Source organism: Myotis davidii, unplaced genomic scaffold (genome assembly GCF_000327345.1).
Source record: "Myotis davidii unplaced genomic scaffold, ASM32734v1 scaffold458, whole genome shotgun sequence".
NCBI classification, from domain to species: Eukaryota; Metazoa; Chordata; class Mammalia; order Chiroptera; family Vespertilionidae; genus Myotis; species Myotis davidii.
Genome location: NW_006289819.1, coordinates 2,020,274 through 2,033,898, shown reverse-complemented (window position 1 = coordinate 2,033,898; position 13,625 = coordinate 2,020,274). Strand labels below are relative to the sequence as shown.

The window sequence follows — 13,625 nt, the reverse complement described above, 5'->3', positions numbered from 1 at the left end:
TGGTGTAAAAAACAAGACCTGCCTTAGCTGGTTTTTCTCAGTGGTTACAGCGTCGGCCTAGGGACTGAAGGGTCTTGGGTTCGATTCTGGTCAAAGCATGTTCCTCGGTGGAAGGCTCGAACCGCAAACCTAGTCAAGGTGCGTGTGGGAGGCAACCAATGGATGTGTCTCTCTACATCGATGTTTCTCTCTGTGTGTCTCTTCCCCTCCCTTCCACTCTCCCTAAAAAATCAATGGGAAAAAAACCCCCAAAACCTCAAATGAGGATTAACAAAAACAAACACACGAAACAAGACCTGACTATAGGTTGCGAGCCTTCCTTCCTTGCATGGTTTCAAAGATAACTCCAAACAGGAATTCTATGTGTTCTTGGCACATGCAACATCACAGCTTAAAAGTATGGTCTCCCAGGAAATAACCCTGATTGTGATAACCCTTGAGTCCTGTTTTGGTGCATTTGGTTAAAATGTAGCCTTGCCCATTTTCAGTCATACTCCACAGAGCAGAAGTGGAACACTCCCTTCCCATGACCTCTCAAGGGAAGGCTCAGCAGCTGCTGCTTGAAGAGTGGAAATGAAAAGCACTCGGCGTCATGTCTACATTCTCCAACTCCCCCCAAAATAGGCAATGAGTAAGTCCTGATCCCCGCATCTCCCCAGTTCGGAAAGGTGGGTAAGGTCAGGTGTCTGGAGCCTGGATAATACTAGCATGCCAAGGGGACTGGAGTGTGTTTCCAACAGCTCTATCTACCTAACAGGTCCACGTACCAACGCATACAAGAAAACCCCTACAGCTAAGCAGTACACGAAGTGTCAGTAGAGAAGGGGGGAAGTGATTATCGTCCAGTAGCTTTCCAGCATATAAACCAATGGCTTTGGAATGACAAGTGAAAATCGTCCATTGAAGAGTGAGTCCCTGGTGTTTGGTTCTAGTGCACGCTTAAGAAATAGTGTGTGGCCACTAGCTCATTCAATTGCATTTCCAGCGGAGGCCGAAGGCTGCGAAGGTGCAAGAGGCTGCTGGGGCTGGCGTTCGTTGAGGCAGGTCTGTAAATTCGAAGTGGCAAAGCATTTGTAGGATGGCCGCGACAGAGCAGGGCATCTGCCCACCAGTGAATTTACTTTCTACAAAGTGCTTCATTGAAAATGCTAATGGGGAAGCTCCCTGGAACACCACATCCTGAGTGTCAGAGAAATATGGTCAAGGTGGTGATGGAGGGGGAGCAGAGAGCAATCGTCTACTAGTATTCGAACTGTGTATTCACCAAGCATCTCACACACACACACACACACACACACACACACACACACACACACACGAAAAGCACATAACTGAAGCCACATTCCACCTCTATTGCACACGCCTCCATCCGGTGGTTGCTTTTGAGTAAACTACTGCCAGGAGCTTTTCCGAGTTAATGGGCTCTATTGCTAAAAGCTAGAAGCAGCAGCACAGTCAGTGCCTTAAAATCAGTCGGGATATCCAAGTGCTTGCAGCAAACCTCGGCCTCAAATGGATCAGTCGGGATGTTGTTCCTGGTGAGCGTTTTTAGGTTATCTTTGTAAAAACCACAAAGCTAGGCCATTTGCTTAAATCATCGTTAGAAAGAATGTCGAGTGCCCAGATGGGACTTCTAGTTTCTGTGCAAATGAAATCACATTAGTCCAGATTTTATTCATTCAAAACAACTAGGGAAGCAGTAGGATTTGGTTTAAATGCTGCCAACAAAAGCAGGAATTCACTTCAGTTTTAATTCAGAAGCAATCCTATTGTTAATGTTGTAGCTGGGTTCGGGCAGCGTGGGGGGCGGGGGCCCTGGCGTGCTTGCTGAGGGACCGCGGACCTCTCCCAGTTCAGGCTCACTCTCACTGGAGGTAGACCCGTTGTTGATGGTGTAGATGCTCTCTGCAACGCCCCGAGCTGCAGCACAGCCATCTGGCTCGCTCTTCTCCCTGGGACTGGACAGGCCTGGGAGGATGGCCATCTTCCCAGTCTGCATATTTGGCAGCAAGGACACAGCATAGTCTGCAATGATCGCACCCACGTCTAAGTTGCATGCCTGGTCGAAGGCGAGGAAACCAACGTTGGCGTTTGCCTCACACACCACAAAGGAGCCATCGTCCATGATGAGGAGATCAATGCCACAGAAGTCCATGCCCAGGATATTGGAGACCTGAATAGCCAACTGCTTGCCTTGCTCTGTCAGCGGGCACATGACACCCACACCACCTGTGGGGAAAGCATAGTGATGTAACGATGACATCAGACACTGACTAGCAAGTCAAATGACCCTTCGAGGAGGAAGAGAAGGGGGAGTGCCGAGGAAGGACAGCGAGCGAGCAGGGCATTTTCATTATTCACAAAAGGTCTGAAAGGACATCAGGAAAACAATGTGGTCATTTCCTACCTAGAGTCTTAAAATGCTTATACCCTGTGACCCAGCCATTCCACTACTTAAGAAATAATCTTATGTAACAGAGAAAAGGCTTGATGCAGACAGATGTTGATGTCAGAGTTATTTAAACACACTGAAAAATCATTGTGCCTGGAACATAGAAGGTACTCAATAATAAATGTTTGTTGTTGAATAAATGAAAAATTATAATCTAAGTAGCTCACAATAGAGGAAAACAACGTATGTTACAACCATTAATAATGCTCATAGAGAGTTTGTGATCCCATAGAAAAATATGTAGGATTAAAGACTGTGCAGTATAAACATGCAAAACGATATTATTAGAAAAAAAAGATCAAAAGAAATAATACCAAAATGTTAACACTGGTTGTCTCTAGATGGTAAGATTAATGATAAATGCCGAAACCGGTTTGGCTCAGTGGATAGAGCATCAACCTGCGGACTGAAGGGTCCCGGGTTTGATTCTGTTCCAGGGCACGTACCTTGGTTGCAGGCTCAATACCCAGTAGGAGATGTGCAGGAGGCAGCTGATCGATGTCTCTCTCTCATCGATGTTTCTAACTCTCTATCTCTCTCCCTTCCTCTCTGTAAAAAACCAATAAAATATATTTAAAAAAAAAAAGATTAATGATAAATATCTTTTCATTTGACTTTGCTATATTTTCCAGGCTTTCTACATTGAGAATGTACTCCTTGTATAATTAGAATAAAACAGAATTAATTTATTATTTTTTAAGTAGAGAGAGATGGAGAGGCTTGTGAGACAAATGCTATATCAAGGACAGAAAGAGTCTGATTGCTCTTATTTGTTAAAAAGCTAAAACTTCAGATTTAATTGTCTCCCTTAGTCTCCCTAGAAAGACTTATGACTTGTATTCTCAGGTCCAATAACTAATGTCTTTGCCTTAACACTGTCCTTTCCCCACCTATTATACTGTATAAAGAAAAGGCTGTAAAAACAGCTTAGCAGGAAAAGTAATGTGAATAAATTAAAAAAAAGCATGCGGTTCCTTATTAGAAACTAAAAAAGACAAAACAGCCCTGGCCAGTGTGGCTCAGTTGGTTGAGCATCACACCATGCACCAAAAGGTCGCTAGTGTGATTCCCGGTCATGGCACATGCCCACGTTGCGGGCTCAATCCTCAGCAGTGGGTGTGCAAAAGGCAGCTGATTGATGTTTCTCTCCCTCTCCCTACCTTTCTCTCTAAAATCAATAAAAACATATTTTTTAAAAAAAGACAAAACAATAACACATAAGGTTCAATACTGTTGCACTGCACATGATTATCATCAAAATTAAATGAGATAATATGTTAGGTACTTAGTACTTTGTTAACCTGAGCCTAGAATTTGTTTCTATTACCCCGCTTTATCGCAATATCTTACAATGATCTCTTTATGTGTCTTCTCCTTTACTGGACCATAAACAAGGATTCTCTCATTAATCACTACACTCTCAATATCTACCAAAGTCCGCTCATGGAAACTGCTCAGCCAGGATTAATGAAGGACAGACAAAATCAATGTCTCGGTCTCCTTCTTAGTCATTAGACTTGGGACACTCATCTGGCGATTCAGGAAACAGTAACTGTAGGTACATTTTCCTTTTTTGGTACTTTTTCATGTTACCAACATGAAAATTCGTTTAGTGAGGTGGACAATAGCTTTCTGTGTTGGGGACAAGAATTGACAGCCTTCTGGGACATCTTCATTCACCACTACAGAAAACAAGCTTTATTAAACAGGTTCACGGGGTGGGGTTATGCATTTGGCCCAAACATAAACTCTAGCTTTTTAATAACATCATACATATAAGAAAAACACAACTTTCAATTGTAATAGAAAAGCAGAATTTGCCCTGCGTCATGTCATTGCCTTAGTTTAGACCCTCACTATTTCTTGCCTGAGCCGTTGCAGCAGCTTCCACACTCGTCCTTGCCTCCTGTCCTATGCCTTCAATTCATCCTCTACCCAGATGTCAGTTTCTCAAACACGGATCCTCATGTCGCTCCCTGTGTAAACCTGACCGCTAAGTCCTAACACCTATAGGACAGGGTTCACACCTCAGTGTCCCGATACCCCTGGCCTGACCTCTGTCACAGCACTTACACCATCTGTCCCCCTGCTGGACTGCTTGCTGCTAAAGGAAAGGGCTTGTTTCTAATTCTTAGCTGTTGATCCTGGCACCCAGCCAGGCTCTGACTAGCTAGGTGGGACAGGTGCACATTTACTAAATGGGTCTAAACGTCCTAATGAAAACTCCTGGCCTCCTGTAACCAACACACAGACTCTGGGCCTTACACTTACCGAGAGAGCAGTTGCTCTGCATCCGTCCGTCCGTGGAGCAGCGAAGCATAGAGCCTATCACCTGGCCCCCGACCACCACCACCCGGATATCTTTTCCGTGTGACTCCTTCACATACTTCTGGAACAGGTAGGGCACGTCATGGCGGATCAGATGGCAGATGTCTGAGAGGTGATGTTTGTCTCTTGCAAGGAAAACAGCCTTTCCTTTAAGAAGAAAGACAACAAGAGAAGGCGTTAGAGCAGCCTCCGAACCCTGTCCTGGCCATCCCGTCTGCCGTCCGATACAGTCATCAATGCTTCCCGAACCTGCCTCACTTTGGTCTCCTCTACTTCTCTGACTAAACTTTTGCTTCTTATCAAATGGCTATTGAACTTTGTTTTCTCTTGATTTTGCTCAGGTCTTAATAATGTCAACTGTCTCCCTGTACCACCACTCTTACCAAAATGAAATAATAACGTATTCCAGAAATACAGAGAAGGGGTCAAAATAAAATCCTATGGATCAAGTCAACTCGGTTCCAAAACAGCTATTAGCATCTCTTATCACCCTGAGGCTGTGGATCAGGCAGGGTCCATGTTTAACTCATGTTTTCAAAATCCCCCAAACTTCATACTGAACTTGATGCACAAAGCAGAACATAATTGATTGGACATATTTTAGAAGAACCCTAAAATAGATGGAGATCCAAAAAAGATAAGTATCACACCGCATGATTTACACTGAGGTCTATGAAAACTACAATAAAGTTCAAAAAGTGAGTCACTGACAGACATCCTTCCTCTTTTTAAATATGAGAAACTTATTATTTGGCAACACCTATTAATTCTAAAAGGAATGATCTATACTTCTATTTCTCTTGGGAAAGCATTTCTTTTTGACTCCAAATTCTTTATTTTCTGCCTGACTGGCCAATGCTTTTGCAAGTATCTGGCATCTGCTTCCCATTTGCATATCAGCTAATGTATCTCACAGGGGTTCCTGACAGGTTTGCTCTGCAGATCTGACATGAGCACACCCAATCTGAGCATTCTTGCTAGCAAATACGGGATGGTTTTCCTAAGATTTGTGTCCTAAAGGAGTGGGATCTTTCTGAAGTCTTCATAAAAAGAGTGATGGGCATCAGCCTCTAGCCGTGTAAAAGACTGGAAATATGTCTCCTAACACTGGACATTTGGCACCAAGAGATCTGTCATCTGGCAACAGAGGGCTTGGACTCAGTTGTAGGCACTGGGGGTTCTCTGGATCTCAGGTAGGATTTTTAGCAGAGATGGGGCTAGAGATAGAGACTTGTTCCTTGGTTTCTGGCGCAGAGGTTCTAACATGGGCTTAGTCTTCGGTTAATAAAAGAGCTACAGTTTTAAGGCAAGGAGGAAAAATGAGAGGTGAGGGAAGGGCACTAAGATTAGTTAATAATCAATCTATGATGTGCCAAACACTTTTTTTATTGTTTCATTTACCCTTCATACTAGCCTTGTGAAGCCATTAGGACAAAGATAGCTATTTGTGCTTTATAAATGAAGAAAATGAGGGTCCATAAGATTAGTCACTTTTGAAAAGGCAAAGGCTACACCAGTCCACTGCCTTCTTTAAATTTATTTCCATATTCTAGAGTCTAAAAATTGCTGTGACTTTGCTTATTCCCTATTCATTTTCCCTACGATACTATTTGCTACACTAGCAATGAGCAATCTGAAAATCAAATTAAGAACACAATTCTATTTACAATAGTATTGAAAGGAATAGCACATTCAGGAATACATTTCATAAAATAAGTATAATACTTATACACTGAAAACTATAAAATATTTCTGAAGACATCCCATCTTTCAGACATTGAAATACTTTTTTAAAAAATACATTTTTATTGGTTTCAGAGAGGAAAGGAGAGGGAGAGAGAAACACCAATGAGAGAGAATCATTGATCAGCTGCCTCCTGCACACCCCCTAATGGGGATCGAGCCTGAAACCCGGACATGTGTCCTTGACCAGAATCAAACCCAGGACCCTTCAGTCTGCAGGCCGATGCTCTATCCACTGAGCCAAACCAGCCAGGGCTGAAAGGCTTACTATTGAAATGGCAATACATTTCAGGTTGATTTACAGATTCAATGCATTTCCTACCAAAATGCTAATTTCCTTTTCTGCAGAAATTGATAAGTGATCCTTAAATTCATATGCAAGGGATCCCAAATAGCTAACACAATCTTGAAAAAGAAGGACAAAGTTGGAGGATTCACATTTCCCAATTTTAAACCTTATTATAAAGTTACAGTAATCAAGAGGTGTGGCCTGTTATAAAGATAGACATATAGATCAATGTAAAAGAATTGAGAGCTCAGAATAAACCCTCACACAGATGGCCAATTGATTTTTGACAAGAGTTTCAAGAACACGCAATGGGGAAAGAACAGTTTATTCAACAAATGATACTGGGAAAAATGGACATCCACACACAACAGAATGAAGTTGAACTCCTACATTTCACCACATATAAAACTAAACTCAAAATGGGTAAAAAAAACTAAATGTAAGGGCTACAACAATAAAACACTTAGAAGGACACATAAGTATAAATTTGTGCGATTTTGGATTAGGCAAGTACAAAATGACATCAAAAGCACAAGTAACCAAAGGAAAAAATAGATTGTATTTCATCAAAACCAAAAATTTTTGTGCATCAAAGGACACTATGAAGAAAATGAAAAGACAACCTAAAGAGTAGAAAAAAAATGTTTAAATTATATGTCTGATAAGGGTATAATAGCCAGAGTATATAAGTAACTCTTAAAAATTCAACAACAAAAAGGCAAATAATACAATTGAAAAATGGGCAAAGGATCTGAATAGACATTTCTCCTAAGAAGGTATAGTGTCTGGCTGGTGTGGTTCAGTGGTTGAGCGTTGACCTATGAACCAAGAGGTCACTGGTTCGATTCCCCATCAGGGTACATGCCAGGATTGCAGACTGGATCCCCAGTAGGGGGCGTGCAGGAAGTAGCTGGTCAATGATTCTCATCATTGATGTTTCTATCTCTCCCTCTCCCTTCCTCTCTCTGGAAACAATAAAAAAACATATTAAAAAAAAAGAAGATATATAAATGGCCAATAAGCACATAAAAAGATGTTCAATATCATTAGGGAAACATAAAAACCACAATAAGAAACCAAATTATACCCACTAAGATGGCTATATTAAAACAAATCAATAATGAATGAACAAATGAATGAATGATATAACAGTTGGGAGAATGTAGAGAAACTGTAATCCTTGTACAGTCCTGGTGGGAGTATAAAATGGCATAAACTGATGTGGAAAACAGTTTGGCAGTTCCTCTACAGCTAAACATAGAATTACCATATGACCCAGCAATTGCACTCTTGGTTATATACGCAAGAGACATTAAACATATGTTCACACTATGACCTGTCCACAAATGTTCATAGCAGCAGTAGCCACAAAATGGACGCAATCCAAATGTCCATCAACTGATGAACAGATAAACGAAATGCAGTATATTCTGACAACAGAATATTAAATCATAAAAGCAATATGGATGACCTTTGAAAATGTTATGCTAAGTCAAAGGAGCCAGGCACAAAAGGCAACATATTATATGATTCTACTGATATGAAATGTCCAAAATAGTCAAATCCATAAAAACAGAAAGTAGGTTAGTTCTCAAGGACTGGGAAAGGGCAATTGGGATTGACCCCTGACAGGTATGGGTTTTCTTTCTGTGGTGATGGAAATGTCCTGAAATTAGATAATGGAAATGGTTGTATAGAATAGTGAATACACTAAAATCCACTGAACTGTACTCTTCAAAATAGCAAATTTTTATGTGAATTATATCTCAGTTTTTCAAATGTTTAAAAATACTATGTAGCCCTGGCTTGTATGGCTCCATTGATTGGGCATTGTCCTGTGCACCGAAAGGTTGCCGATTCAGTTCCCAGTCAGGGCACAAGCCCAGGTTGCAGGCTCGGTCCCTGTTCACTCTCACATCACGCTCTAACCAACTGAGCTACCCGGCCAGGATTCTTCTATTTAACTTGTCATTGTCTGTCACACCTTTCTACAATGTGAGCTCCCTGAGGGCGGGAATTTTTGTTTTGTTCCTTTCTGTATCCCCTAGAATATGAAATGCCTGGCACTTTGTAGGCATTCAATAAATAGTTGAATTTTATGTTATATATATATGTTACCACAATTAAAAACAACAACTAGCTGATGTTATTCTTATTGTGTTGATGAAACAATCAGGCCAAATCGTAACTAGACTTAATACAGTAAATAAATTGGTCTTAAGTTGGCTCTTGAATAAAAATGAGGGTGATTTTCGGGACAGAAAAAAATTGTGTTTCAAATTGGGAATTATTAGAACTGAAATGTGTTTTTCCTTCCACCAGATCATTTGTGTATTCTTGCTGTTCTAACTTTTGCCCAATAATACGAAATTTTATGACACAGTTTGTCTCCACCAGGTTACAAGTCCTACTCGCACTCAGGGAATACCACCTCTAGACACCACTGTCACCTCCTTCTGTGGCCAGGCTGCATCGTCCCTCTGACAGAGAGCAAGGATCTCTTGCTCTGAAGGGAAAACTTCATCCCTCCTCAGCATGAAGCAGCTGCTGAAGAGACCCTGCACCCCTTTTCTGTGAGAGAATTCAGATCCTTGAGGGGGGATGTGATAGGCAGTTAGACAGACGTGAGCAGAGCAAGGACGATGGGCCAACTGGAGGAGAAATGGATGGGACTGAGATGTGCTTCTCACCACTCCGACTGCTCTGAAGCTGGCAATGGAGGAACTTGTGTAGAACTGACCTTTACATTTGCTGAGCAGGTGTTGGGACACTTATTGCTAATTTAAAGAATTATTCCATTCATTTTGGGGAGTCATATATAGGGATCTTTGTATGTTGGGACCCACTGTCTGGGAAAAGGATGCAGTGATGTTTCCTCTAAAGGTTACTGCAGTAGTTCCCTGTGGTAAATGTCTGACTGTTACTGGGTGTTCTAGTTGTTATCTTTCAGTAGCTAATAACTATATGAATTATTCTGATAATTATCCTGATAATCCCCTTATAGTACTAGACATACTAAGGTGCTGGCTGGTTGGTTTCTGATACGTGGGGTAACTATTTATCCCTGCTAACAGCAATGGGGTCCTCTTCCTTAGGATGACTGACTGTCTTTATGCCTCAGAAACATCACAGGGTCTGAACCACAAGAGACTTTCTCAAGGCTGTGGCACCAGACGGCAATGACGATCTCCACCTGTGGAGCCCTGCTACATATATTGCTTTGACCATTTCTGTTATGCTGGTAAAAGGTAGATTCCCTTAATGTAGAAGTGACCCGGCAGGCTTGCAGCACGGTAAAAGCCCTAAAGCCACCTCCAGCGCTATCCATGGGATAAATCAACAGCTGAGCCAGGTGAGGGAGGCAGTTCTAGAAAATCAGGCAGCAATAGATTACTTGCTGTTGCAGCATAACCACGGTTGTGAAGAATTTAAAGGAATGTGCTGTTTTAATCTTTCTGACAATTCTCAGTGGATAGGACATATATCCATGATCCTGCATTTGGTGTATTCCATCTCTGGGAACTGCTTCAAGGCAGAAGCAGATGCAGTCCAGCAGGAGGAGACTTTTCACCTAAAACTAATCTCATAGATGTGAGATAATAGAAATAGCAGTGGGGAAATGTTAGGGACAAGAATAGAATATTGGGGACTAACTATGGTTATGGGAAATATTAATCATGCTCTGTTAACCATGATTGCCTTGTGTTGGTTAAATTCTGACCTGGCTGGGAGTTATATGCCCCTGTGCCAAAACAACGGAGTACCACCCCAGCCTCCTACTTCCTCATGCCTGTAATCCCTACTTCCCCATACCTATAATCCATATTTCCCTGTGTAATCTTTGTCTTATCCTATATAAACAGCTGGCTTATGGGGAGCTGCAGAGCAGATTTTTGTGTGGATGACCTGGTGCTTTCCTATACTGCCGGCAGTATTGGAATAAATAATTCAAATATGACTCATATTTGAATCATATATGATTGAAGAAAACAACTAGTTGAGAGACATTGCATTTTAGCTCTGTACCATATCTGGGTAGTATCAGGAGCGCCACCTTGCCACCCACACTCATTTTTCTTGCTCTTCAACAGGCCCCCTCTAGACTCACACGTTGCTTTGCTCACCCCTGCTTCTGTTTCTTTGCTCAGCTCACTTCCTCCAGTTCACATTCCACATGTCAACCTAAGTCTCCTTTATTCCAATGAAGCTTTCACTGCCTCTTGGCAGAGTTGGCCCTCCCTCTGTTCAGCTCAAGCTCCTCAACAGGTGCCCGGAAATGCATGCTGCAGCAGCGTACCCTGCAACGCAACTCTCTCTACACTCTTCACATTGGCGATCCTTAAGAGAGGTGACTGGGTCTAATTTATTTCTACTTCACAGTCCCTGCATCACAGGAATTGCTCATTACGTGTCTATTTGGGATACCTCCTCTCACTCCAAATGCCATCTGGGTACCCGCTCCTATACTGGAGGATTGCTTTCTGCTGCATCCATCCTCTTCAACATTTATTAACTCCGACTGAGCACATAGTAGGTCTTACAGAGACAGAGATTCACAGGAACTGAGTAACTCGCAATGAAGAAGGGGAAAAAGGGCATATAACCTATAACTGTCATCAAGTGTAGTACAGAGCTAGAATCATGGACCAAGTGCTATGGGGACACAAAGGGAAGGGAAATTAATTTTTGGAAGGGCGGGAGGGAGGCAAGAGATGTGGAGAGAAAAAAAATGACAGGTGGAGCCGGCCTTAAAGGATGAGCAGAAGTTCACGAGAGGACAGAGGAAGATGGCATTCCCAGCAGAGGTTTCCGAGAGGAAAATACGTGGCGTGGGTGAATGAGAAGTAGTCCGGCATGGATGTGGGAGAGTCCCGTGGCCAGAGAAGCTGCAAAGGGAGGTGAGGCTCTTTGTCCAGGGCTTCAGTGCCATGAGCAGGAATACGGACTTTGTCTAAGAGGCAGCACAGGCTCTCGAGAGGGTTTTTCAACAGAGAACGACAAGAATAGATGTTTCAGAGAAAGACTCTCCAGAAAGAATAGAGGATGAACTGGCAGTGGAGTTAGGGAAACCAGAGTCAAGTCAAGGGCCTGTGACCATCATCCGGGGAAGGGTGGGGACAGAGAGGAGGGGATAGAGGTAAGGACTACACTGCAAGCTCCTCGAGGGGGAGCTCAGTTGCTCCCAGCGGTGCTCCCACTCCCGCCTAAGGAGGGTCTTGTGTGGCAGCGCTTTGGCCTACAGGAATTGCAGGAGCAGCACTGACCCTGGTGTCCTCGTGTGCTCTTCACCACGACCGGGTAGCCCAGGGGCTCAGCTTCATCAATCATTTTTGAAAAGTCTTCATGCCCACCTGCCAAGAAAAGGTGACAGTCAGTGAAGGTAAGGCTGATGGTCGGGGAGCGGTCAGCCCAACGCAGCACCCTCTCGGGGAATTCTTTCCAGGCCGCCTGGCTCTCCAACACGCTTGCACTGTGCACCTGTAATATAAGAGGAGGGAGCAGAGGTATTTATCGAAGCCTTCCATGAGGCGAAGGTTTCCCATGCTCTTGTTTGTGTAATCCTCATCACAAGCCCATAGGACTGGCAGGTATTTTTCCCTTTGTTGTTATTTATTTATTTATTTATTTTTAAAATATATCTTATTCATTTTTTTTTACAGAGAGGAGGGGAGAGGGATAGAGAGTTAGAAACATCGATGAGAGAGAAACATCGACCAGCTGCCTCCTGCACACCCCCTACTGGGGATGTGCCCACAATCAAGGTACATGCTCTTGACCGGAATCAAACCTGGGACCCTTCAGTCCACAGGCCGACGCTCTATCCACTGAGCCAAACCAGCTAGGGTGTATTTTTTCCTTTAAAATGGCTGCCTGAGGTAGACTCTAAGATGGCTCGGAAGATTCCTACCTGCTGGTGGACACGCCTTGTCAATCCCTCCCTTGCGTGTGGGAGGGACTAGTGAATACGATGGGGTATCATTCCTGTGACTCGGTCTATTTCTTTGAGTTAATCGAGGTGGGATGCTTCATGGTGGGCCTGACCTAATCAGGTGAGCCCTCAAACAAGAATGTGAAGTGTCAGAGAGACTTTCCTGCTGGCCTTGACGCAGCAAACGTCCATGCTGTAGAGAAGGCCATGCGGTGGCGACAGGGGGCAATTCTAGGAGCTGAAAACGGCCCTCAGGCGATAGCCAGCAAGAAAGTGGGGACCTCAGTCCCTGCAACTGCAAGGAAATAAATGCCGACAACCGGTGAGTTTGGAAGACTCCAGGCCTTTGGCGAAATCACAGGCCAGCTACCCCTTGATTTCAGCCTGGAAAGACCAGAGCAAAGAACTCAGCAACGCTTGGCTGGACTTCTGACCTTCAGAAACTGAGGAAATAAATGGGTGCTATTTTAAGCGGCTAAGTTGTTAGTAGTGTGTTATGTAGCAGTAGAAAATCAATAACCAAAAAACCAAGCCTGGGGATTTGTCTCATCCAAAGTTCAGGCATGACTTGAAAGCCTAAATTGGCTCTACTATAATCCTTTAATTCTTAATTTAAAAAAACATGAATAATGTGGGTATTAAAATCTTTCTAAATTGTGTTTACAAACTTGATTAATTACCTACATATTTACTTTTTTTTTTAAGTATGTTTTTATTGATTTTAGAGAGACAGGAAGGGAGAGGGAGAGCGAGAAACATCGACGTGAGAGAGGAACATTGATTGGCTGCCTCCTGCATGATGCCCCCTACTGAGGATCGAGCCCCAAATCTGGGCACGTGCCCTGACCAGGAATCGAACCGTGACCTCCTGGTGCATGGCACGA

At 43.1% G+C, this 13,625-nt stretch overlaps 1 protein-coding gene across 1 annotated transcript in view; it reads right to left on the bottom strand.

Moving 5' to 3' along the window:
• Nucleotides 1-1,654: 1,654 nt before the first annotated feature.
• Nucleotides 1,655-13,625, bottom strand: part of RIMKLA (ribosomal modification protein rimK-like family member A) — a 16,513-nt gene continuing 4,542 nt past the window's right edge. Inside the window, exons 3-5 of the mRNA XM_006762637.2 lie at nt 12,077-12,163; nt 4,724-4,927; nt 1,655-2,229 (exon numbers count right to left, since the gene is read on the bottom strand). Of these exons, the coding sequence (XP_006762700.1) occupies nt 1,739-2,229; nt 4,724-4,927; nt 12,077-12,163 (782 nt within the window). The 3' untranslated portion in view covers nt 1,655-1,738. The remainder of the gene's footprint in view (nt 2,230-4,723; nt 4,928-12,076; nt 12,164-13,625) is intronic.